Raw genomic sequence first — 25,326 nt, forward strand, 5'->3', positions numbered from 1 at the left:
AGGAGTTTAACCTGTATACATTTATTGTCATAAATGATGTTTTATCTTTTTTAAAGCATCTTATGTTACAACCCCCCTACCCCATGCTTCCTTGTTGTTTCCTTTGAATTTCTTTTTTCCTCCCTAAACCGACTGCTTTGCTTTTTCCCCTTTGGTAATTTTGAAGATAAGCTATTTCATATTCTATTACTAATTACACCTAACATCTTTAAAAGCATGCTCCAACCTATATTTCTCTAATTAACTACAGAAACTACAAAACAGGATTGCTCGCAAGATGAGCAAATTAGCATATCTCCTTGCTCCAACTTTACTCTTTGTGTCAGTATAATCTGGAATATTCTACCCTGAGGTTAGGCAGGAATAATGTCTTATATTTTCTGTTTCAAGGAATATTTGTCACACTTGCATTTCATTTTATAACTATGTTTACAGAAATTATTTAAATTCATCACCATATTGCTTTATTTGCTCATTGGCAATCTTTGTTTATGCTTTTTGTTAACCACAACTTTATCCTACTTGAGTTTGTTGTTTAAATTCATCTCTAGGTTGGATAGGAGACGTCTTTGAGTGGATGTGAATAGGACTTTTTTGAGGCCTTTGATATTTAAGAGCAGCTTTCTGTTGCCTCTGCTGTTTAACAGCTTGGCTCATTCATACCCTTTTCCACTGTAAATTATTTCGGGGCACATCTGTACTATGTCTAAGATAAATACATGAAAGATTACAGCACAGTATTTTTCTCTGTTTTCCAGAGTTGACACAGGTATCCATCTATTAATATTTGTACAGACTTTGGTCAATCTGTTGGTTGAGGTTTGGAGTGGGATGGGGTTACGAGGCCCACATGTTCATGTCACCTTCTTCCAGAATGGTTTCAACCATTAGGTACTCATTGATTCATTCAGCAAATATTGGTTGAGCATCTACGATGTGCCAGGCATTGTGGGAGCCACTAGGGAGTCAGCAGAATCAGATGAGATTTCTGCTCCCATGAAAGATCTGTGTATGCATTGGGGAGAGGGAGGGACTGACCATCAACAGCTAAACATGTAAACAAGATAATTTTAGAGAATGATAAGCAGAGCTATCATATATAGCTGCTCAAATTCCAAAATGGTGCCCCTGGAGCTTTGCAACATGGCAATCCTGGTAAAAGGTTCTAGAGAAAAAATAATACACTGATAGAGTGATGGAGAGGGGGAGAGGGGCTCAGGCCTTATTAATCAAATACTCCTCTGCAGCAAATTTATTTGCTCACATACTCACAGTACCCCTGACCATCTTCCCTCTGAAACTGTAGCACCTTTCTTTGTCTTCATCTGCCTTGGACTTGCTCAGCAGGCCCTGTGATTTGCCCCCTCTGTCTTCAAGGTCTTTGCCTTTCGGTTTTGATCCCTCATTATTTGCATTATGCTCCCAACTGAACTCCCACAAAGCTGGAGATAAGATGGCTGTGTGGGGGCATCCATGTCCAGCCTAGAGACCCCCAATTCAGTGCTAATGTAATATTTCAAGTTGACAGATGAATCTTCAGCAGATTTGAGGAACACCTTCTAAGACTCCACAGTCACATAGGCCCAGTGGGAAGTATTATTATCATATTGAGAGACAGCACTGGGGAGTTAGTAAGAACTTGGTCTCTAGAATCAGGCTCATTGATTTGGCCTTGGCGCTACCATTTACTGGCCCTGCATTACTTAACCTCTGTGTGCCTCAGTGTCTTCATCTTTAAATGGGGTTAAAAACAATACCTACCTCGTAGCGTTATAGTGACAGTTACATTGATTAATTGATGAAAGTGCTTAGAATGGTGTCTACTCTTAGTAAACCCTCAATAATCTATAATAATAATTGCCATTAACTAGGTCTTGCATTACCTAAAAGCTTTTTCATGTCCTTCTCTCCCCTTGGCTCGAATTCTTTCTATACTTAAAATATACATGGATTACAGGGATGAGACTGAATGTGTCTTAGGAACCAGGCTTACTTTGCTGAAGTGCATACGAGGGCTTTTACAGCTGCAGACTGGAAAAGAAATACTTCATGCAGAAAAAAAGGGGGAGCTGGGCAGAGTCAGGGAGAATCAGGACTAAACTCATCACAAGGAGTCACCAATTTTTTTGTTTTATGTTTTTTTCCCCCTTTGGCAAACATGATTTTATTATTTTTCATCTTAGCATCATTACATTTAGTAAGTCTAATATTACTCACTTACATATCAATTTAATTAACACCAAACATCTATATAAATGTTATAAATGGACTTCAATGTTTATCCATATATGGAATTACCTTCTTCTTACTTGTATATATTAAAAGATGTTTAGAATGAACCTACAGCATTTTTGCAATCAGCAAAATTAAATGTTGTTTCATTTTGAATGCCTATGACCCTGATACAGTTTTTATTTGGGGACTCATGTCCAGTCTTTATCCATATATAAACAAATATTTAATAGCTATAATCAAAAGCATGCATATAATTTTATGATCTACTGCGTTATTTAAAATTATGTTTAACATTCTTTCTACAGGGTCATATTTATCACTTTAATGATTGCACTCAAACTGCATCACATTAAAGGCTATAATTTACCTCACATTATTGGGCTGACATATAGTTTATTCACATTTTTCCTCTATAATAAAATTATGTCATTGTAAACATCTTTGGCTAGGTTGCTCTTTTTCTTTTGAATTAATTCCTAGAGATTACTGAGTCAGTCTTTGAGTAGTTTTGTGGCTCTGGTTAAGAACTTATATACTCCCTTCAAAAAGGATCATATCAGTTTTGCTCTGCAATTGGCAGTAAATGCATGTATGAGATTCCATGAAGCCTCAACAATACTGGATTGTATATTTTTTTCTATTGAAATGGACTGTGTTGTCATATTAATTATATTTTCTTTCATATGAATCCTCTAAGCACTCTCTTTACTCATCTTGGTGATGTTCTTAGATAAAGATTCTAATTCAATATTGATATTTTTTCCTGTGTCATAGGCATTGCAAATTTTTTTTCCATTTTATTATTTCCTTTTATAATTTTGTGTTAGTATTTGTTTGTTTTCTCATTTATAGCACTTTCTTTGCCTATTCTTATTCCAGGGTCTGCTAGTAGTTGGCATGAAAATGGCTTAAAATAAGGGTTTTTAGAAGGGTGGACCCTTAGGGTGAAATAGGGGAGAGAGAACAGGACGTGGATGGGGATCATAATGGACGCTGTCACCTCCCTCCCCCAGTTTCTTCAGAAGCTTTGGTCTCTGAAAGATGGTGCTCCTGGCATCTCTTCAGCATAGTGTGGTATCTTGGGGTTGTCAGAATCCCATGGCACACCTATCATTTTCCCATCAAAAATGTTTGAAGGAGACAAATGGTCCCGGACTGTCTCTACCCGGTTACCGCCTGGGGAATTAGCATCGCTGTGTCATTAAGCAGTGTCCTTTCCTTCTGCTGCAAACCCAGCTGAAAGAGGTCAGGGACTGTGACTCTGCACTTAGGCTTGAGTTACGGCTTTGTCCCACCCAAGGGACTCAAAGCACAAGGACACTGCCTAGGTGAGCGTGCTGACCAGGGGAGAGGGGCCAAGAGAAGACCAGTTCTGCCATGTCTGCCTTTTGCCAAAGGGGCCCTGTCCATTGCTAAGTCCAGCATGGAGCCCAGCATGTCTCCTCGCCTGGAGCTCAGAGCCCAGCCAGTCCAGCCCAACCCTTGTGCCACTCTTTCTTTCTATTGCTTTTTAGACTAAGATGTTCCCCCTGCCAGCCCTCAATGGCTTAGGCAGAATGTTGGGGATGCTTAGTGACCTCCACTGCTCTTCTCTTGCAGTCTCCTGCTTCTTCAACTTCACCAGCCCATCTGGGATTGTCCTGTCTCCCAACTACCCAGAAGACTACGGCAACCACCTCCACTGCGTCTGGCTTATCCTGGCCAGGCCTGAGAGCCGCATCCACCTGGCCTTCAACGACATTGACGTGGAGCCTCAGTTTGATTTCCTGGTCATCAAGGATGGGGCCACCGCCGAGGCGCCTGTCCTGGGCACCTTCTCAGGAAACCAGCTTCCCTCCTCCATCACAAGCAGTGGCCACGTGGCCCGTCTCGAGTTCCAGACTGACCACTCCACAGGGAAGAGGGGCTTCAACATCACCTTTACCAGTGAGTCCTCCCTCTGTCACCAGCTGGCCCTCCCTCTGAGTATCTGCCTCCGAAGATGATTGAAGGTGCTCCCTTGGAGGGAGGAGGGGATGTGGATGGGGTAGTTCCCAGAGCATTGCAGGGAATGCCCAGGCATGGAGCTCCCAGCATGACCAAGAAAGGGCATAAAGCACTGGCTGCCAGGCAGGGTGCTCTTTTCTGGAAGTCCCTCTCTGAAGGGCATTTATCTCCCATAGTTGTGATATATAATGTAAAAGGAGCCTGGAACCTCATTTTTGCCCCAACCTTCCCCATCCTACAAGACCCAGCCAGAACTAGGGAGAGTCCAAGAGAAAGAAAGCCTCCATCATTCTCATTCGTTCCTGATGCCCTCTCTGAGGTGCTCTCCCAAAACCCTGAATGCCTGCCTGCTGCTGACCTCTGCGTTCCTGGCAGGGCTGCTCACTTTGCTTTGCCCAGTTCCCATTCCCATAGTCAAATCAGAATCACAGCTTTGGAGCAACACTTCTGTTGGGCTCCCAGACTTACTGGGGACAACTCTTAGGGACTTTCCTCATAGCCCCTCTCAGGGCCATCATCTGAAAGTTGCCACCTCCAGTTTCAATCCTGGGCCCCTTCCCTAGAAGCAGCCTAAACTCTGCAGTGATTATTTTTATTTCTGTATCTCGTGGTAACAGAGGGGGTTGGGGCGGGGGGGCAGAAGCTTGGAGACTAGAAATAGCAAGCCACCAAAGATAGCAAGAAGTGGTTATCAGGTGATAAGAAGCTATAAATCCAGTGGACTTGGCTGATGACAGACAGTCAAGTGTGGCTAGAGGTGGGTCCATCTGAGCAATTAACTAGATCCTTTCCCAGAGGCTGCTTGTGAAGGGCAAGTCCCCAGTGCAAGCTGTGCCCCATGCCCACAAACACATACTGATCTCCCAACCCCCATTCCCACCCTTGGCATAAAGGCCTTGCCTCCGTTTTCCACCTATTTCTGGAGTCCAGTTGGACTGAAGACATTAGGTGCTACCTGGTGGGCCATTTGGGATCCCCAGCCAGGTGAAGCCCATTCTATTCCCCTCACCACTCTTCTTTAGGACACAATGAACCTTCTCAGGGCATGTCTCCTCCAGGGGATTCCTGTTTCATCCCCTGTGGGCAGGAAGAAGCAGGGTGAGAGCCTAGTTCTGTCTTTCCTAACCTTCCTAGTCTAGCACTGACCATGCTGCTTCATACTAGAAAGGGGCGAGTATGCATTCCTTATCTTTATATCCCTCAGCCCAGCACAGGGCCTGGTGTGTGCTAAGGATCAACAAATGTTTACGGAATGGAAGGATCCATGAATGAGTAAATGCTTTTTCTTGCCCTGGCGGAGTGAGAAGAACAGGGATAAGAGGTATCCTGGGGAGCACATTTATCCAGGATGGTGAGGGCCGAGAACTCTAGGTTTGCAGCAGGTGTGGAAACTGAGCGGGAACTTGGGAGAGGAGGCAGCTGGTGGCCCAGGGGCTGAGCTTCATCTTGAGAGCAGCAGACTAATCTGAGGATAGCTCTTACTCGTATTTCTTTCCAAGGTTTCTCTACCATTGTAAAAATGATACACACCCAATATGTAAATACTCAAAAAATGGGACAGGTCAAAGGAGAGATGTTAACCACCACCCAAAATCCCCCCAGCCAGAAATGATCCTTACCAACAGTTGATGGATGCTATTACAGATATCAGATAGTTTTCATGCATTTATACAAATAGATAGTTGGATGGATTGATAGAAATAATTTTTAAGAATCTGGGTCGCATCGTAGACCTGCTGAATTAGAATCACTAAAGGGATGGGGCCCCAGAATCTACATTTTTGGTAGGCTTCTGAGGCGATCTGGATGCAGTCAGTGAAACAATCATCCATGGCCAAGTGTCAGGGAATTAGTGTAGTCTCTCCCACAGGACTTTAATCTCCTCCTACATCCCAACTGATGATCACTGAGGCTGAGCTTGAATTTGCCCAGTGTCAGGGAGCTTGCCGCCTCAGACAGCTCTCTCCACAGCTAGCAGGCACTCTAGATTTCAGGTCAACGTAAGACCCCTAGAACTCCTGAGAACAAGACTAATTCTTCTTTCACATGGAACATAATGAACAACGATGACAGTAGCTGCCATTTATTGAGTGCCTACTATGGGCTGAACCTGGTGCTGAGCACTCAACAGTCATCACTGGAAGCCTCACAACAAAAGCTCCATAAAGCAAGATCTACCCCTTTCACATGCCAGAAAACTGAGGTCTGGAAAGGAACACAGGGAGAAGTGGGTCCTTGACTCAGAGCTTTTGCTCCCAGATGTTGGAAATAGCTCCATATTCCTGCTTTGTGCATTTGCGTGTGTGTGTGTGTGTACATGCATGTGTGTGTTCATATGTGGGTGTGTGTATCTATGCCTGCGTGTGTATGACTGATGGGTTTGAAAGAAAAATGCCTGGACTTCTAGGCCCCAGGCATCACTTTTTTTTCCCACACCATATTTCCAAATGTCAGGGTGACTCCATGGTCATAGTTTTCAACGAAGAAAGGTTGGGAGACTCAAGTCTGGGCTGACCTAGGCGTTCAAATGGAAGAGTATTGGGCACTCAGCTGAAGGCCTGCATGGGATCATCACAGTCATTTCCACATCAGAGACTCCATCTGCAATGGGAAGGGTCAGGTTTGCAGGCCTCTTGCCTCTAGCAAGATCCAACAGTCTCCAGGGTCACTGCTGTTTCTGAATGTGCAAGTGTTTCTCTCACTAGGGAATTTCAGAGGCCTAGAAATTTTTTTTCAAGTGGCCTATACCCACGCAGCCTTACATCCTGGTCTCCACTGGAAAGTTGCCATCCTCAGAACAATAGGGGTGCAAATAGAGCCTGGCTTCAGAGACATTTAGTGAGAGAACTGTGACACCCCTGCTGGAGGAAGGCAGGGAACGTGCTTGGTAGAGACCGAGCAGGAAAGAGTATCTTCCCATGCAGAGGAGGGAAGAAGGAAGGGAACTCATCTTCAGTTAGCACTTACAATCTGTCACGTGCTGCACCAAACACTCGCCACTCTCATATTCACATCAACTTTCATTTTATTTCTATCTCAGAATGACCCTGCAGGTGAAGGATGGTCTCCATATTATCAGTCAGGAAACTAAAGCTCATCAGGATTGCATAAGTTGTCCAGGACCATGTAACGAATAAGAGGCAAAGCACGATTAAATCTGCAGCGTTCTGACTCTGTCCTCTCTCCACTCTTTGCATTATCAATTGCCTGGGTACAATGAGAGGCAGCCCTGTCAATAGGCAAAGAAATAAAGGAAATAGCTTCAGACAGGGTTAATTCTAGGGCACCTCCTTTATGATGCTTAGAGTCTATTAGCATCACAGGATTGAGAGTCTGGCTCACCTCAGGCAGAAATGATCCCATAACTGTCTGAAGTTAGGGAAACGTGGAATGGATTTGACATTGAGGAGACAGATCAGCTCATTAACCACACTGAGCCTCAGTTTCTTCATTTGTAAAGTAGGGTAACAAGATCCACTTTATAGAATCATTATATGGTATAAGTGAGCTAACAGCAGAAACACTTAGCTTACTGCCCGATCTATAAATGTCCATTAGAATGCAGTGGTGGGATTAGGTGCTCGGGAAGGCAGGAAATCAAGTTTAATGAGCACCTGCTTGATGGCCAGGTCCTAGGATGTCTAGCTCTCCCTCCAGTGTGGCAAGTTCTTGGGGAAGTGGTGTAGTTCTAGGGTTTACCATCCCAAGGAAGCTTGTTTTCTTTGAGGATTCTTCTCTACTCCAGCAGTGTCTGATCTTGTCCTTGAACTCCATCTACACAGCCTTCCGACACAATGAGTGCCCGGATCCTGGCGTTCCAGTAAATGGCAAACGGTTTGGGGACAGCCTCCAGTTGGGCAGCTCCATCTCCTTCCTCTGTGATGAAGGCTTCCTTGGGACTCAGGGCTCAGAGACCATCACCTGTGTCCTGAAGGAGGGCAGTGTGGTCTGGAACAGCGCTGTGCTGCGGTGTGAAGGTATGTGCCTGCAGGCTGGGGGCAGCAGCTGTTGTCAGTCAGAGAGGCTGGGGAGGGGGAGCAAGAAGTCCAGGCCATGGTGGTTCCTTTCTGTATTTGTCCTTGCTCTTCTCCTGGGACTGAGGGCCACTCTCTCACCCTCATGATGGAATAACAGGGGCTTCATAAGGACACTGTGCACAGGAATTTAAATTATAAACAGAGATTAGAGAAAGAGCTCTAGACGTCAGGCATCAAAAGCACCTCTTCTTTCAAATGAGAACTCTCTCAATATCACGGCCATTAAGAGCCCTGTTTCCAGCTTCTGCCCAGGAGAGCTCCAGCAGCCCGAAGTAGCATTGGCAGTGCTGCGAGTTTTCGGGTCTTTCAAGGTGCCTACCACTCTTCCCTTCTCCACATGTTAATTTTCCCCAATTCCCTGGGATGTCTCCCAGTCTCGGCCTTTGTGCCCTGTTAAATGCTGACTTGATATCCTCGTGGTCAATCTCCAGGAGACTCAGGGCCAACCAGCCAGAAGAAACACAGCTTACAGCAAGCACACGGCTTATGATGGCAGCTCTCAGTCCTGCCTCGCCACACAAGACAGTTTTTGACTCAATTTGCAAGACCAGCCATCTGTTCCACTAAACTACAAACATTTAAAATACAGATAAAGCTTCTTGAGGCAGGAGTCAGGTTAAATTTATGTACCAAGCATGGTGTACCGAGCATTTGTGCACCAGGCAAATTTGTGTGCCAAGCATTGTGTACCAACCATGGTGGCTGGCACAGAATAGGTACTTAATAAATATTTGTGAATAATGGATGAATAGTGAGTATCCCAAGGGCCCCTTGGGGAAACTGACAGTGTCCAAGGAGACGAAGGATGTGATTCTCTCCTTTTAGGAGGCAGAAACCTTCTTCCTCACATTTCATGTAATAGAAAGAGGATAGAGACTTAAGAGACCTCTTGGCTTACCCAATTCCTAAACTCAAATCTGGACATCATGGCCATGAACAGGAAGGACAGGAGAATGCAGAAGGGAGTATGCCTGAGAGAGAGTATTACCCAGAGCTTACAGATGGGTGGGTGGGAGATGAAGGACCACCGAGAACACTGGAGGTGGCAAGGGGTCCAGGTGGGCATTTGAGTGAGAGGGGCCCAGGCTGGGATCCTGGCAATTCACTTTTCCCCTTGAGCCTTTGTATTTTCCAGCTGGAAAAAAAAGAGGGATAATGATAATTATCAGATGTGTATGGAGTAGGCAGTCCTGGTATAAAGTAAGTCCTCATAAGCTGCGCCCTCACTGTCATGTACGCTCCATGAGGTTAGGGAGTCTTCCTCGGCCTCATATTCCCACAGCTGGCATGTTGTTTGACACTTGGTAGTTGCTCAATCAATACTGGTTGATGAATCACTGAATGAATGAATGAATGGCCTTTTAACTAGGCCAGAGCCTCCCTAATGAGAAGCATATAAATGAAATCCCTCCAGAGCCCTGACTTTCACCAGACTGCCTGCTGTCTCCACCCTGCAACATATCATCCAAGCCACCCTGGGGAAGTGACTTGACCTCTCTGTGCCTCAGTTGCCCCACTGTAAAATGCAGGTTGATAATAGGAACCCCCTTGCAGAGTTGTCCTGAGCATGCGCAGTTCTTGGAGCAGTGCCTGGTGAGAGGTAGCACTCAATAAGTGTTGACCATCAGCATTAACTTGATTTTAACTATTTCTTCATTGGACCAATCAGATCAGTATTTGCTCCACTTTGGGGGATCACAGTTGGGGCATTTCCATCCTCCCAGGAACTTGCCCCAACCGTGACATGAATAGACATTTCTTTCTGACTTCCAAGCTTCCCACAGTGTGGTCTATACAACCTCATCTGCCATTCTTCCCCAGTGCAATCAGCACTTTTGGAAAGAACAGAAGCTGTGGAGTTAGAGAAACAACACGAAACTCAGTTGCCATGCTTCCCAGCTGTAGAGCCAACAGGCTTAGGTTAAGTAACTAGACCTAGACCTCAGGTCCCTCATTGGCAACAGGGGAGTAAGTATACATATCTGATGGAGTTATTTGCTGGTGGAACAGGCCACTGTACAAAGCATCCATGCAGAACCCAGTCTGGAGGGTTGTCAATCGGTGGTCTTTCACCTTCCTACAGACCAGCGCCCTCGTTTTCCCTCGCACTCATTGACCACTTATAATTTCTTTAGTTTTCATTGTGTTGGTTCATCTCTCTGAGATCTTCCCTGCTGTCTCTGGCTCACCTGATCTCTTCCTTCTCCTAATTTCTATGATTTTTCGTGTGCCACCACCACTGGACCACTCTGTTGGATACTGGTTCTTACCATTATTACATTTACCAGTTCCACAGGCCTTGGTTCTGTGTCTCCACCAAGACTATGAGCAGTCTCAGGGCAGAAGGCCAGATTCCCATTGCCCCTGAACCTGCAGGGACTTAGTCCCAAATGAGTTGACCCCTCTGAGGAACCCTCAGGACTTAGTAACTGCACAATCCTCCTCTCCACCCCCCACCCTCCTGAATCAAGTGCTCCTAGACTTTAGCTCTGCGATGCATTGAAACTCTCAAGACCATGTATGAACACGTGAGATAATTTGACCTTTGTTAATGGATCTTCAAGTGGCTCACTATTTCATGAGCAAGGTCTTCATTTTAAAGTTAAAAAGGTTGTGTTCATTCTGTCCCTGGAGAGGTAAAGGCTGTAGGTTTGGGGCAGTAGGCCCCAGAAGTAAGGGACAGTCTATTGGAGACCCTGACCCCAGGGAGAGCCTGCTCGGTTTTCTCAGAGTGATGGGCATTTGATGCCAGCATGGTTTTCAGGGATCTGGGGAGTAGCACATCAGGCAGAGTGTGACAGCCTGATGCCACTTAGGGTGGCTGAATCCCAGCCTAAAAACCTTAGACGAGCTGGCTAAAGAAGCCCCTGGGAACCTTTCCCTTCTTGGCTCCTCTCCCTCCTTTTGTCTGAGCCTTGGTAGAGCTCTGCTTTGCAATCAGCATCTTTGTCTTTTCCGTTTTTTTCTAGTTTTGTTTTTGATTAAGTATCTCCACCTTGTGGACAATTAAATGCAGAAGCTAATGGTCTTTTAGAAAATCTTTTAATATATGCTAAGAGCCACTTAGCTTTTGAGAGGCTATAATAGGACAAGAGAGACGATGGCTTCTCCTAAATTTAGAAAGAAGGATGATTATCTGGAGGATCTAAAGCAGGGGTCAGCAAACTTTTTCTTAAAGGGCCAGATAGGAAGTATTTTCGACTGTGTGGGCTCTAACTCTGCTGTCCTAATGCAACAGCAGCCTTAGACAATACGGAAGCGAACGGGCTCGAGTGACCAAGTCTGTGATCTTGAGTTCACAGGACATAGGAGTCCCTCATGTTTAAAATCAGAAATTTCCCAAGAAAGACTTCTGGTTAGTGAAGGCAGCTACACCGGAGTACCTGCTTGCCTTTCTCTCCCCTACACTTACCTCTTCCTTGACTCTTTTAAGGAAAAATAATCAGACCCCACTAGGATAAGTGTCTGACAGAGTCGCCTCATTTCAACCTTGCACCAGTCTAGGAAATAGATGTCGTTATTTCCCTTCTGGGGCACAGAGAGGTTAAGTCACCTGCCTAGGATCTTCCTAGCTTGTAAGTGACAGAGCCAGAATTCAAATCCAGACTCTTGGCTACCCTGTTACTGTATTTTTCTTGAATTATATCACTGGAGAGAATATGGTTTCCAACACATCTATGAAAGACTTAAAAGCATCTCCAAATAGAATGAAAAGCAGGATTTCTACTTTCCACATCCCCATAGAAAATTAAAAGGAAACATATTGCCTAATGCATAAGACAAAGAAGACAGGACATCACATGGAAATGTCGGAAATTGACAGCATGAAACAAAATGACAGCAGTAAGACAAACATATCAGTTATGATAATAAAGGTAATTAAACTCCCTATTAAAAGACAAAGAGCTGAGCTTTAAGAATATTCTGCTTACAAGAAATACACACAAAAAAGATAAATTATCTACAGTGAGTGTGCATTTTCTTCTTTATTTTATTTATTTATTTATTTATTTTGAGATGGAGTCTTGCTCTGTCATCTAGGCTGGAGTGCAGTGGCGTGATCTCAGCTCACTGCAGCCTCCACCTCCTGTGTTCAAGTGATTCTCCTACCTCAGCCTCCCGAGTAGCTAGGACTACAGGTGTATGCCACCACGCCTGGCTAATTTTTGTATTCTTAATAGAGATGGGGTTTCGCTATGTTGGCCAGACTGGTCTCAAACTCCTGACCTCATGATTTGCCAGCCTTGGCCTCCCAAAGTGTGGGCATTACAGGCCTGAGCCACCACACCTGGCCCCTGTATTTTCATTTTTTAATTTTTAAAGAAATACTTGGAGGATTGCTTGAGCCTGGGAATTAAAGGCTGCAGTGTGCTATGACTGTACCACTGCACTCCAGCCTGGGCGACAGAGCTAGACTCTGTCAAATAAATAAATAAAGGAATACTTGGTGGTTGTAAAAATTTCAAATGATGCACAAGTGCAGTACAACTCAAAGTAAAAATGCTTATTTCCCAATCCCACTCCCCAGAGGAAAATGGTTTAACAGTTTGGTATAAACACATCCACATTTATTCTCTATCTACACCAAATGTGTTACTTTTAAAATCAGGAAAAAAAGCAAGTCCTGTAATAAAGAAAGAAGGTCAGTTCTCCTCATGACCACAAAGAAATCTAAGTGGTGGTGGTAGCTCATTTAGGCATCTAAGGAAGAACTGTAAGGGCAGTTATTAGGTTTCTAGCAATCTCTCATTTAATCTTCTTGCCACTCTTGTGAGAAAGATGTAATTATGCTTTATCCATGAGAATCCGGAAAAACAATGAGGTGAGTTGACTTTCCCAAAATCACCCAGCTAGTAATCACTGAGCACGTACTATGCACCAAATACCAGGCCAATTGCTTTACATCTATATTAGTCCATTCTCACATTGCTATGAAGAAATACCCAAGACTGGGTAATTTATAAAGGAAAGAGGTTTAATTGACTCACAGTTTCACATTGCTGGGGAGGCCTCAGGAAACTTACAATCATGGTGAAAAGCAAAAAGAGAAACAGGCACCTTCTTCACAGGGCATCAGGACAGAGGGAGTGCAAGCAGGGGAAATGCCAGACGCTTATAAAACCATCAAATCTCCTGCGACTCGCTATCATGAGAGCAGCATGGGGGAAACTGCCCCTATGATCCACCTGGTCCTGCCCTTGACATGCAGGGATTATGGGAATTACAATTCGAGGTGAGACTTGAGTGGGGACACACAGCCTAACCATATCAACATCCACTGCCCCACTGAATCTTCATGACAACCTCATAAAGGCGGTATTGGTATCCTCACTTCACAAATGAAGAAACTGTTGCTCAAAATGGTTACACAACTTGCTTAAGACCACAGCTAAGTGAATGAGAGCGTCAAGGTTCAAATCCAGATATTCTGATTCCAGAATTATCACTTTTAACCTCAGACCTTAAGTGAGGTCTGAATCCAAGTTCGTTCTGCTTGTATTCTACCACAAAACAGCGGAAGACAGGTGGTGAGGGGCACAGCTGGGTAGTGGGGGGGTAGGGCTGGAGAGTAGGAGGTCACACTTTCAGCTGCAGGGCTGAGTAACTCCAGAGTCACTCCGGTCAGAGGAAAGGACTTCTAACTACTTCTGGTCACTTACACTGGACAACTAGTGTTGTCCAGTTTTTACCCAGTAAAGGGTAAAAAACCCTTTAGCAGCAGCCTGCATTCCGTTACAGAAGCAGTGGTTGAGGTGGGCATTCCCATGTCCACCCATAGTGGTTAAAAATGCAGGCTGTGGAGCTGGACTGCCCAGGTTTAAATCCTGACCCTGCGACTTCCTAGTGTGTGTTCCTGGCCAGTCACCTAAGCTCTTTGTACCTCAGGTATGTTCCCCCAGCTATGAAATGAGGCTAATGTCTGTGCCCGCCTTATAGGTGGCTGTGAAGACTAACACACAGGAAAAGTGAAAGCATATATGAAGGTCAGCGTCTGGCATGTTGTAGAGCTCAATGCTCAATGAGTATTTGTTCTTTGCATTCTATTCTGTCACCATTCCCTATTCCTCTTTGCCTTGCACAACTTTAGCATCAAGGTCAGGAGAAGTGGCTCATCCCTCACAGGGGACAGCAACCCCTCGTTAGAAGCTCAGTGTATCAGTCAGCCTGGGCTGCCATAACATAGTGCCACAGACTGGGTGCCTTAAACAACAGAAATTTATTTTCTCACAGCTCTGAAAGCTGGAAGTTCAAGATCAAGGTACTGGAAGGGTTGGTTTCTCCTGAAGCATCTCTCCTTGGCTTGCAGATGCCCATTTCCTCTCTGTGTTCTCATGTGGCCTGTTTCCTGTGCACATGCACCCAGGGTGTCGTCCTCTTATAATGAGGACACCAGTCCTACTGGACTAGGGCTCTATCCTCATGACCTCATTTAACCTTATTTACCTCCTGAAAGGCTCTCTCTCCAAATGCAGTCACATTGGTGGCTAGGGTTTCAACCTATACATTTGGGGAGGACACAATTCCATCCATAACACCCAGTATCCCTACCTATCAATGAGTATTTCATTCCTTCAACAAATATTGAGCATCTAGTGAGTACCAGGTGCTGACACAGGCACAGAGTCCCTCTTTTGTCTTATTGCTGAGCTCTTCTCCCTATTCAAGGGAGGATCCCCCCTTCTTTTTCCTTCTTTTCTTTGTATGTGTGTGTATGCATGTGCACACACACAGGCTTGTGTGTGCTTCCCTGATTTTGCCTTCACCTTGTTTAAATGAAAAACTTCAAACCCATATCAAAACAGAGAGAATAGTATAATGAACCCCCATGTACCTATCAGTCAACCTCAACAATTATAAACTCATGGCCTATTTTGTTTCCATTTAGACCCCCACCCATTTCCCCACCACCACCCTGCTGGTTCTGGGATTATTTCGCAGCAAATTTCAGGCATCACACTTCATCTATAACATTTTAGTAATGGGTTTCCAACAGATGAAACTGACTCTTTAAAACATAACCACATTGCTATCATTTTAAAAACCTAAAAACAATTACTCAATACAGTCAAATTTTCATGATTGGCTAATACGTTCTTTGATAGTATTTTTAAGTCAGTATCCTTGTTAGCTTCATACATTATAATTGGCTGATATGTCTCAAGTCTTTTCTAATCTATAGATGTCTACTCCCCACCCCCTTGAGATTTTTTTTGTTGTTGCAGAAGTTGGGTCTTTTATCCAGAGATAAATGAGAATTATTCAGAATGAGAAGTCTCCTGCATTCGGAATTTTGCCAGTTGCTTCCCTGGGAGGTTGTTTAACATGATTGTCTCTCTTTTATGTTTCCTTTAATTGGCAGTAAGATCTAGAAACTTAATCAGATTGAGCTTCCATTTTTTTAGCCAGAATATCTTGTAGGCAATGTCTCCAACAGAATCATATAATATTTGGGTATCTCTCTGTTGGGGTCTTTAGGAACCATTAATGATCAGAGCCTAGGGATTACAAAATGGTAACATGCTATCATTTATTTTTTCATAAGCTGAAATGCTATACTTAAAGAAAACTTGTCTTCATCAACTATTTGGTTACTCTGAGATGTAGTTTGTAAAGGAAAAGCAAGGAAATAATTATTTGCATTTACCTGTTTTCATATTAATGAGTTGATTCCCTAACACCTTACAAAGTTACACATTTTTAAATATCATTACAATCCAAACATATTTATGTATTTAAATCCACTGCAGTTTGTTCTAATTAATGCTCAAATTGTGTCACTCGCTAGTGGGAGCCTTTTGAAGTTGGCCTAACATCATCTTGGACGTTTTCTGTCTCTGACCTAGAATCAGTTATTTCTCCTAGAAGCCCTGGTTCCTTTTAGTGGAAACTGATATTTAAAATGTGGGCAGTAGGGGTACTTTTTATTATTGACTTGGTTCCTGTTTCTAAGCCTTTTCAATGAACACAGCTAGAAAGTCGTTTTTAAAAGAAAATTCATCATAGGTTTATTTCATTTCCAATGTAAAAACACTTTTTCTTTTTTACTTAACTTCTTTAATATCATATCCATATCTCCTTTCACTCTTGCTGAAAATCCCAGTCCCCAACACCATTAATATAATTTCCCAATTCATAGCACATGCCTAAGAGTCGCAAAGTAGTAATACCAGTAACTACCAACAATCATATAATTACTGAAAATAGTTTAAGGGTTTTTTTTTTTTTTTCATTTCTTTCTGTATCCTACTAAGGTAGGCTATCAAATTACTGTGTTTTAAAATCTCTTTTACTAGTTTCTTCATGTGGGATTATGCCACCAACTAACCTAGTATTGCATTCATGTATTTACTCTGCTTCTGAGATTTTAGAAATTGCTTATCAGTTTATTGATTTGCTTAGTCTTTCATTTTAATTATTTAAAATATTTATAGTTCTAAAGTTAAATATATAAAAAAGTATATTCTGAGAAAGCCTAGCTTCTATCCCTGTCTTCTCTACCCTGTTCCCTCCATCCTTCCGTGAATAATCTTTTTAGTTTTCGGTTTACCCTTTCATTGATTGTTAATGAGTGAATATGTGTGTATGCCTCTACCTCTTTCTTAGATAAAGATAATCATACTATACCTATTATTCTCTACCATGCTTTTATTCACTTAACAACATAGTCTGGGAACCACTCCATGACATTATATAGAATATCCCTCATTCTTGTTTTATAGCTGCATAAATAGTCCATTTTGTTGATTACCCTAGTTTATTCAGTTAGATCTGTACCACTGAACATTTGGGCTGTTTCCATGCATTTGCTATCACAAATAGTACCACCTTGCATAACCTTGTACACATATGTCATTTCATATTTTTGCCAGTGTATCTTTGGGAGAGTTCTAGAAATAGAATTGCTGGGTCAGAGAGTAAATGCATATGCATTTTGTTGGATATTATCAAATTCCTCTGCATAGCAGTTGTACCGTATTACACGTTCACCAGCAAGGTACTAGAATCCTTAGTTTCTCACGGCCTCATTTGTCATTAAACTTTGGATTTTGCCTATCTGATGGATGAGAAATAATATCTCACTGTGCTTTTAATATGTATTTTTCTTTTTAAGAGTGAGGTTGATCATCTTTTCAAATGTGAAAGAGACATTGCATTTAAGAATCCTCCCCTCCAAATCCCTTCCAGGCAACTACCACTCTGCAATATGAAGATGAACAACAGAGAAAGTGGAGGACAGAATGAATAGAGAGGTCACTGGACAATCACAGGTGCACAGGAAGAGATTAACTAGCCAAACTAATGAAGCAACACAGCAGAGAAAGAAAACAAAGTGGTGACCGCCAAAGGAAGGGATTGAATTTCCCTCTCTGGAGATTGCAGATGGGGTTTCATTGATGTGTATGCACTGAGTGGAGAGTGGCCTAGACAAGCAATGGAGACTGCATGATCTATAGCTCCCCAGGAAGTAAATGAGGAGATCACAGTCCAACAACCAGAGAGGCTGGGCCTGTGCTGAGATGGAGCCAAGAAAGAGTCCCTTCTCACTGCTGAGATGCAAACCTGTATTGTAACAATGGGATATAGCAATAGGCACATCCCTCCCCACCTCCAAGGTCTCACCTGTTCACCAGAGAAGGAGAGGAAAGCATTAGTAGTTGCAGTGAGATGGATGGATGGGTTTTGAAAACGGGTTACCCAGAAAGTGACAATACACATATACAATTTACTCTCCCAATGTTTGATATAGCTCTATGTAATTATTTGGTTTCTCTAAGCCTCAATTTACTGAAAATGGGGTAATAATCCCCGCCTATAAAATGAGGTTAATAATAGTATGTGCCATTTAGCGTGGCTGTTGTCACAAGAATAATCCACATTAAGCCCTGACACGTAGTAAGTTATCGGTACACATGAGCTTATTACTGTCGGCTGTGGTTGTAGCACTATTATGTGTCACAGGGGGATTTAGAGACAGAAGTCTTGAGATTCAATCTCAGCTCTAATTTCATTAGCTCTCTGTCCTTGATCTAGTCTCTTAACCTACTTGGCCTTAGTTTTCTTCTCTATAAAATAGGGATAATAACTTCATAAATGTATGCATTTAAATGAGATAACACGTGTAGCAATTAGCATAGTAAGTCATCAGTAAGAGTTGACTACTACTACCCTTATTATAATCTTCTTTGTTAATACTTCCTAATATAAGTTTCTATTAAGAATACTTGACAACTATTTTAGATAATTCTCGAAGATTATAGCATTAAAAAAAGAAGATGGGGTATATTAGACTATCTTTATGAAACTGATTACCTGTAGAAATCTACAAAACTTTGCAGAGAGAGAAGTGCTGTGTAGCTCTTTATTCCTCCCCAGTCTTGTTTGGGGAATTTTTGGCATCTGATAGCTCCATAGTAAGAGAGTACAAAGGAGCAGAGGTTCCTTTGACATGGGAAGCGGCTTAGCTTAAGATCTTTGGATTTACACTGTCTTGCCTAGGTCTGAATCCAAGCTCTGCAACTTGCTAACCCAAGGCTAGTTACTCAACCTCCATAAGCCTCAGCTTTCCTAGGAGGTAATAATAGCACCAGCCTCACAGGGGATTTTGTTTTGCAAAGAGTGAACATGATTACATATGTAAGCTCAGTGCCTGATGTGGAGTCAGCCCCCAGTCAATGGCAGTGGTGATGGCAGTGACAGAAGCAGTAGTAGTGGATGTCATCATCATCCTCATCATCAGCCTTAGGGAGGTGTGCTAGTCTGAGTGGGCTAGGCCACATGGTGTTAACTTTCAACCTCCACATCCCAGCAGCTTAAAAATCAGGAGCTTATATCTGACACAGACCACTGAAGCTACATATTTAACATGGGTCATCAGGGATATCTGCTCCTTAGAGTCACTTAGGGGCCTAGATAGATGGGACTTCCCTCTTGACACTTGCTTCCACAATTACCAAGGCAGGAAAAGGAAACTGTGCAAGTCACACAAGCAGAGAGGCTGGGCCTGTGCTGAGATGGAGCCAAGAAAGAGTCCCTCCTCACTGCTGAGATGCAAACCTGTATTGTAACAATGGGATGTAGCAGTAGGCACGCCCCTCCCCACTTCCAAGGTCTCACGTGTCCACCAGAGAAACAGAGGAAAGCACACAGTCTTGTAAAGTTTCCACAGAGACATGACGTGCAGCACTTCTGCTCTCATTTTATTGGTCACAGCAGTCACATGGCCTTGCATAACTTCAAAAGGGGTGGGCAATGAAATCCAATCACGTGCCCTTGAAAGAGGAATAGCTCTAATGACTATCTTAGGGGCTGGGGGTCTGGTTGCAGGAAGAGACAGGGGTGGTAGGAAAGAGGCAGCTGAGAGTGGGGAAGCCCAGGATGGGACACGTGGGCAGAGGCATAAATAACAGGGTTTGCCAGACCAGAGACAGCCAGCAGCTGTGCCTAGGCCTCCCAGTGTCCTGTGGCATTCCCTGCCTTGGACTGTATTCATTCATCCTGTCATTAACTCATTTATTCATCCAACCAGCAATCATTGAGGAAGAACTGCGTGCCAAGCACCATGCTAAATGCTGGGGATACCCAGTTGTGTAACACAATTAACACATCCCATGCCCTCCTGGAGTTTACAGTGATGCAGGAAGTACCGGCGCCCTGAGCTGAGCATCTGAATTGTAGGGTCCTGGGGTTCTGACCCTTTCCAGGGCCAGATGTGAGGAGGTTGGCTGGATCTATGCCCCTGTCTCAGGCCTGACAGTTGAGTGAGGAACAAAGGAAAAGCACAGTGTGGCCCAAATATTAGCTGTACTTCAGCCCTTCTAGAATGACAAAGGGACTCTGCTTAAGGGATTCTTTTCATTTCTCCCCTCTGGCCTTTAATAACACTCCACATGATATAACTGGACCTACCCATAAAGGTCCCAGTAGACAAAACTCACAGTTTACAGTTTATGTAATTTTCCATAAAAACAAAAACAATACTTGTTGCCTGACACATTTTATAGAGAGATTTGCTGTTTGTTTACTCATTTATCCCCGAAGAAAGCTACTTCTCTCCCTTCTGTCCCCCCAGCTCCCTGCGGTGGTCACCTGACTTCGCCCAGCGGCACCATCCTCTCTCCGGGCTGGCCTGGGTTCTACAAGGATGCCTTGAGCTGTGCCTGGGTGATTGAGGCCCAGCCAGGCTACCCCATCAAAATCACCTTCGACAGGTGCTTGTGACCACAGCCTTGGGGGAGAGGGCAAGGGGGAGATTTTTACAGAGCCATGTGGGAGGGAATCCAGGGTGGATAGAGGACCAGTACCAATGCTGAAATGTCAGCAAGGTTGGAGAACACTGGACCAGACTGCCCTGGGTGGGGCAGACCTCACTAGCTCTGCCCTTGGGCTTGGTTTGTGCTGTTTAGGGGACTATGGCAGGAGGGGTGAAGAGAAGGCTTGGGTACCATTTGGGATGTTAGAGCACCCCTCCCCAGCCCCCAACGACGGAGAGTGGGCAGACAGACACCGTCAGATGTTAAAGCACGACACTGACATCTGACTAGCATTCTCCTGGAAATGTCCAGTGTGGGAAGGCAGCCCCCGACCTCTGCCCCAAATCCCGCTCATGTGCCCCACTTCTAGCTCCCACCCTGGCTATGCCCCTTGGGTGGAGAACATAGCCACCTAAATGTGAAAACAAACTTCTTCCGGACAAAGTGTTCCTGGCCTGGAATAGCAGTCTGCAAACTTTTGTGTGAAGAGCCAGATGGTAAATATTTTAGGCTTTGTGGGCCACTTGCCTACTTGCATATCTCTGATGCATGTTCTGCTTTGCCTTTTTTTTTTTTTTTTTTAGCATCTCTTTACAAATGTAAAAACCATCCTTAGCTCTCCAGGCTATAGACCAGATCTGGCCCTGAGGCCTAGAATGTGTGTGCTGACCCATGGCCTAGAATGTTCTGATCTCCATGAGGCTAGTCATTGTGCCTCTAGGTCTTAAGCTAGCTCACAGATCAGGCCACAGAGAGGATGAGAGCAGCTTCCAACCATGGAAGGAGGAGGAGGGATGTTAAATAGAGTGGAGAAGGTCCTTCTGCATCGCTAGTGAATGTGTGCAAATTATATTAAAAGATCCCAGCCTGCCAAAATCTGGTTATTCTGAAGCCCTGGGTCAGGCAGGGTTTTTGTCATTTGCAAATTAATAAGGTTGGATTTCTCAAGAAGGCTTCATTTCTGTCATTTGGCAGATTCAAAACCGAGGTCAACTATGACACCCTGGAAGTACGTGATGGGCGGACTTACTCAGCACCCTTGATCGGGGTTTACCATGGGACCCAGGTTCCCCAGTTCCTCATCAGCACCAGCAACTACCTCTACCTCCTCTTCTCTACCGACAAGAGTCACTCAGACATTGGCTTCCAGCTCCGCTATGAGAGTGAGTCTCAGTGGGTGGGCTCAGGAAAAGGGATGACAAGGTCAGCTCAGTTGGGTCAAAGGCCTCAGGACTATGCTCCACCACAGGCCCCTGCTTGGCCCCGTCCCCATGGTGTTCTTGGCTAGGCTGTGCCCTTCAGAAGGCCTGCAGAAGGCACTCTGTTGCTCTCAGCATCCCTCAGGTCATGGGAGCTTAGAGTTGTTCATGACCTTCATACCAGGCCCTTGCGTGCAGACCTCATGGCCTCTTCTGTGTGCAGGTGATTGGGTGTCGCTATGCTGGGCACTCTGGGGTCAGAACATTTGACTGACCATGAAGTTAACCCGAGATGGCATCTCACACCCACACTTGCCCTTCCTCGTCACCTTCCACATTCATCCCCTCAATTTAAAGCATCATTGTCACTTCAGTTCTCTGTAGACCAATATAGAAAGCTGGGGCTGCGAGCACCATGAGGACAAGGTCATTTTCTTACTCCTGTTGTATTCCGAAGCCTTACCATAGCACCTAAGCCACTCTCAGCAAATACTGATGGCCACATTTCATGAGTCAGTAATTGGCAACTTCTGCCTTTAATAAACTAGGGCTCTTTTCCCCCTCTTTGGAGTCAACTGGGGTCCCTCTGTGGTGACAGTGAGCGTCTGTCCCAGCTGTGGCCTCTCTCTTTCAGCTATAACACTGCAGTCAGACCACTGTCTGGATCCAGGAATCCCAGTAAATGGACAACGTCATGGGAATGACTTCTATGTGGGCGCGCTGGTGACCTTCAGCTGTGACTCAGGCTACACATTAAGTGACGGGGAACCTCTGGAGTGCGAGCCCAACTTCCAGTGGAGCCGGGCCCTGCCCAGTTGTGAAGGTGAGGCACACCATGAGGGGGCGCTAAAGTATCAGACTCCTCTCCTGCCACAGAAACACAGGTGCTCAAAAGGCCCCTGACTCCCTACCCCATCAGCGAGGGTTGGGGTTTCGAGAGATGGGGGATGGGGTCTCAGGAGGATGACAGGGGTGCTCCCTGAGGCCCTCTGGTCTTTCACTGCCCTCTTCACTCCTTCTATAGCTCTCTGTGGTGGCTTCATTCAAGGCTCCAGTGGGACCATCTTGTCGCCAGGGTTCCCTGACTTCTACCCTAACAACTTGAACTGCACCTGGATCATCGAAACATCTCATGGGAAGGGTGAGTGTTTCGGCCCATAGCAGGCATTGGGATATGAGTGGTCAGGGACCCAAGTTCCTCAGGTCAAGTTGACCTCAATGGGGCTCTCCCTAGATAGTGACCTCTGGGCTTTGTCTGAACTTTTCTCACCAACAAGAAAACCTCCAGAGTCTTTTCATCTCTTTGAATGGTAGAACTTGTTCAATAAGTATCATTGAGATTCTAAAATCTCCCTGCTGGAAGAGATCTTGGAGGTTACCAGCTATCCAATATCACTCAGTACAGGAACCTTCTCTAAATCACTCCCCCCAAGATGGCAACACACCAGCTCAGCTCACCCTTTGCCTAAACATGCCTGGTGTGGGGAGGCCACCAACCCATTCAACAAATGGTCACCTACTATCATTTTTGCACAGATGCTTTCTTCTCCTAATAATCTATTAGGTGTCTCTGAAAATGGTTTTCTTGTATTGCATCCTGGAGGAGCATCAGATACACCTGCTGCCTCTTCTTCACATTCACCCTTCAGATATTGAACACAGCAATCCCCTTCTTGCATAACTCAGCTCCTCCTCTGATGCCGTCTTTCATATGGGTCACCAGCCTACACTGCTGCCTCAGCTCCCCTAACATGAGTGACCTTTGGGAGTCCAAGTTCAAAGTAAAGGTGCTGGTTATAAATAAATGTTAATTAATATATTAATACTCTTTTCTCAACAAATATGTATTCAGTGCCACCCATGTGGCTGACACTGGGGCTGGGCATCGGCAGTAACCAGGCAGATTTGGCTTCTAGCCTCAGAAGCTTGTTGCCAAGTTCATCCAGAGTCATGGTTCTTGCAGTTTGGCAAATATACTAATGTTTAGGCCCAAGGCTAGAGGTTTTGATTTTCTACGTTGGCGGTGGAAACCAGGCATCTATGTTTTCAGAACACTTTGCCAGTAATTTTGATGCGTGCTTTTAATTAAGAACCTCTGATCTAGAAGAATTAACATGCAGAAGAGCCAAGAAACAAATTTCAAAGGAAGATTAATCCTTCCGGATATTAAAACGTCATTATGAGCTAAATTAATGTTAACAATGTGGTATGAGTATAAGAGTGGACATACAAATAAGATGTGGAGAATAGTTGTCCAGAAATAGATCCCTCCATGTGTGCACATACATGCCCATGTATGTGTGAGAGAGACTTTAGTATATGAGTAAAGTGTCATTTCAGATCCATTGAAGAAAGGATGGATTATGTAATAAATGGTGTTAAAACAGTGGGTTGAACCATTTGGAACAAAAGAAAAAACAACATCTATACCTCAAGCATTTTCAAGCATTTAATCACATAAACTCCAGCACTAGAGGAAAGTGAATCTCTAACCTCAGGTGGACATGTACTTTAAAGAGTAACAACAAAGGTAGAATCCATAAAGGCAAAGACTGCTATTAAAAAAAAAAAAAAAAAAAAAAAAAAAAAAAAAAAAAACTTTGAAAGGATTTAGGTTAAAAAAAAAAAAGAAAAAGAAAACTCCATAAAAATTCAAAGTCAAATACTACATAGAAAAATAAATATTTGCAACATATGATTGACTAAGGATTAGCTACCAGACACACAAAGAGTTCTTAAAAAGTTTCAAGAGACATATGCCTAGCCAAACCAGCCTGCAAAATGAGCAAAGCTATAAAGTAACACTTCGTAACAGAGGAAATACAAATGGAAAATCATTGACCTCATTGATAATGAAACAAGTGTAATTTTAAAAGGGAAATAGCATTTCCCTTTTGAAGTCATCAAAGAAAACTGTAACAGTCTGGGGGATAATGTGGACCCTGGAATACTATTGACTGCTGACACTGTGTGAAATGGTTCAAGCGTTCCAGAGGGTGACTTGGTGATGTGAATCAAAAGCCTTGAAAATATATTGTAAGGGACTTAGGAATCTGCAGATTTGGGTATCCAAGGGTGGTCCTGGAGCTAATCCCCTGCAGATACAGAGGGACAACTGTACCTGCCTTTGCACCCAGCAATTCCACTTTCTGGAATTTATCTGAAGAAAATAAGTAAAACTCTACATCAAGATTTAGCTGCAAAGATTTCCCCTGAAACCTTACGTATTATACTGAAAAATCAGGAACTATTAAAATGTCCATCAATAAGGAAATGTTAAATAAAGATAGGGTATGGCCATAGAATAAAATACTAGGCAGCTGCTAAAAGCAATAACGTGAAAGAATATTTAAAGACCTACAGGGGTGGTTGCAATACTTTGTTAAGTAAAAAAAATAAGTTTGCCACGAGAATATATTTAGTTTAAAAGACATCCTTGTTTGCATAGAAAACAGCCTGAAAAAATATACCCCAAGATGTTGTCTCTTATTTTCATCTTTTAGCTTTTTTCTAATTTTGAGCAATAAACACATTACATCTAAAATATACTATTTGTATAACAAAGAAAATTTGAAAGAAAAGTCATTTATAGTCCCACCACATGTACTTAAGTGTGTC

General features: G+C 43.7%; 1 protein-coding gene across 7 annotated transcripts in view; it reads left to right on the forward strand.

Annotated features, from left to right (window-relative positions):
* CSMD2 (CUB and Sushi multiple domains 2) overlaps positions 1 to 25,326 on the forward strand; it is a 654,890-nt gene that overhangs the window by 420,691 nt on the left and 208,873 nt on the right. For all 7 annotated transcript variants that reach the window (XM_037996751.2, XM_007979489.3, XM_073007520.1 and 4 more), the window contains 6 exons: positions 3,835 to 4,161; positions 8,004 to 8,198; positions 20,329 to 20,467; positions 21,485 to 21,672; positions 22,343 to 22,531; positions 22,733 to 22,849. In XM_037996751.2, the coding sequence (XP_037852679.2) occupies positions 3,835 to 4,161; positions 8,004 to 8,198; positions 20,329 to 20,467; positions 21,485 to 21,672; positions 22,343 to 22,531; positions 22,733 to 22,849 (1,155 nt within the window). The remainder of the gene's footprint in view (positions 1 to 3,834; positions 4,162 to 8,003; positions 8,199 to 20,328; positions 20,468 to 21,484; positions 21,673 to 22,342; positions 22,532 to 22,732; positions 22,850 to 25,326) is intronic.

Source organism: Chlorocebus sabaeus, chromosome 20, assembly GCF_047675955.1.
Source record: "Chlorocebus sabaeus isolate Y175 chromosome 20, mChlSab1.0.hap1, whole genome shotgun sequence".
Classification (NCBI taxonomy): Eukaryota; Metazoa; Chordata; class Mammalia; order Primates; family Cercopithecidae; genus Chlorocebus; species Chlorocebus sabaeus.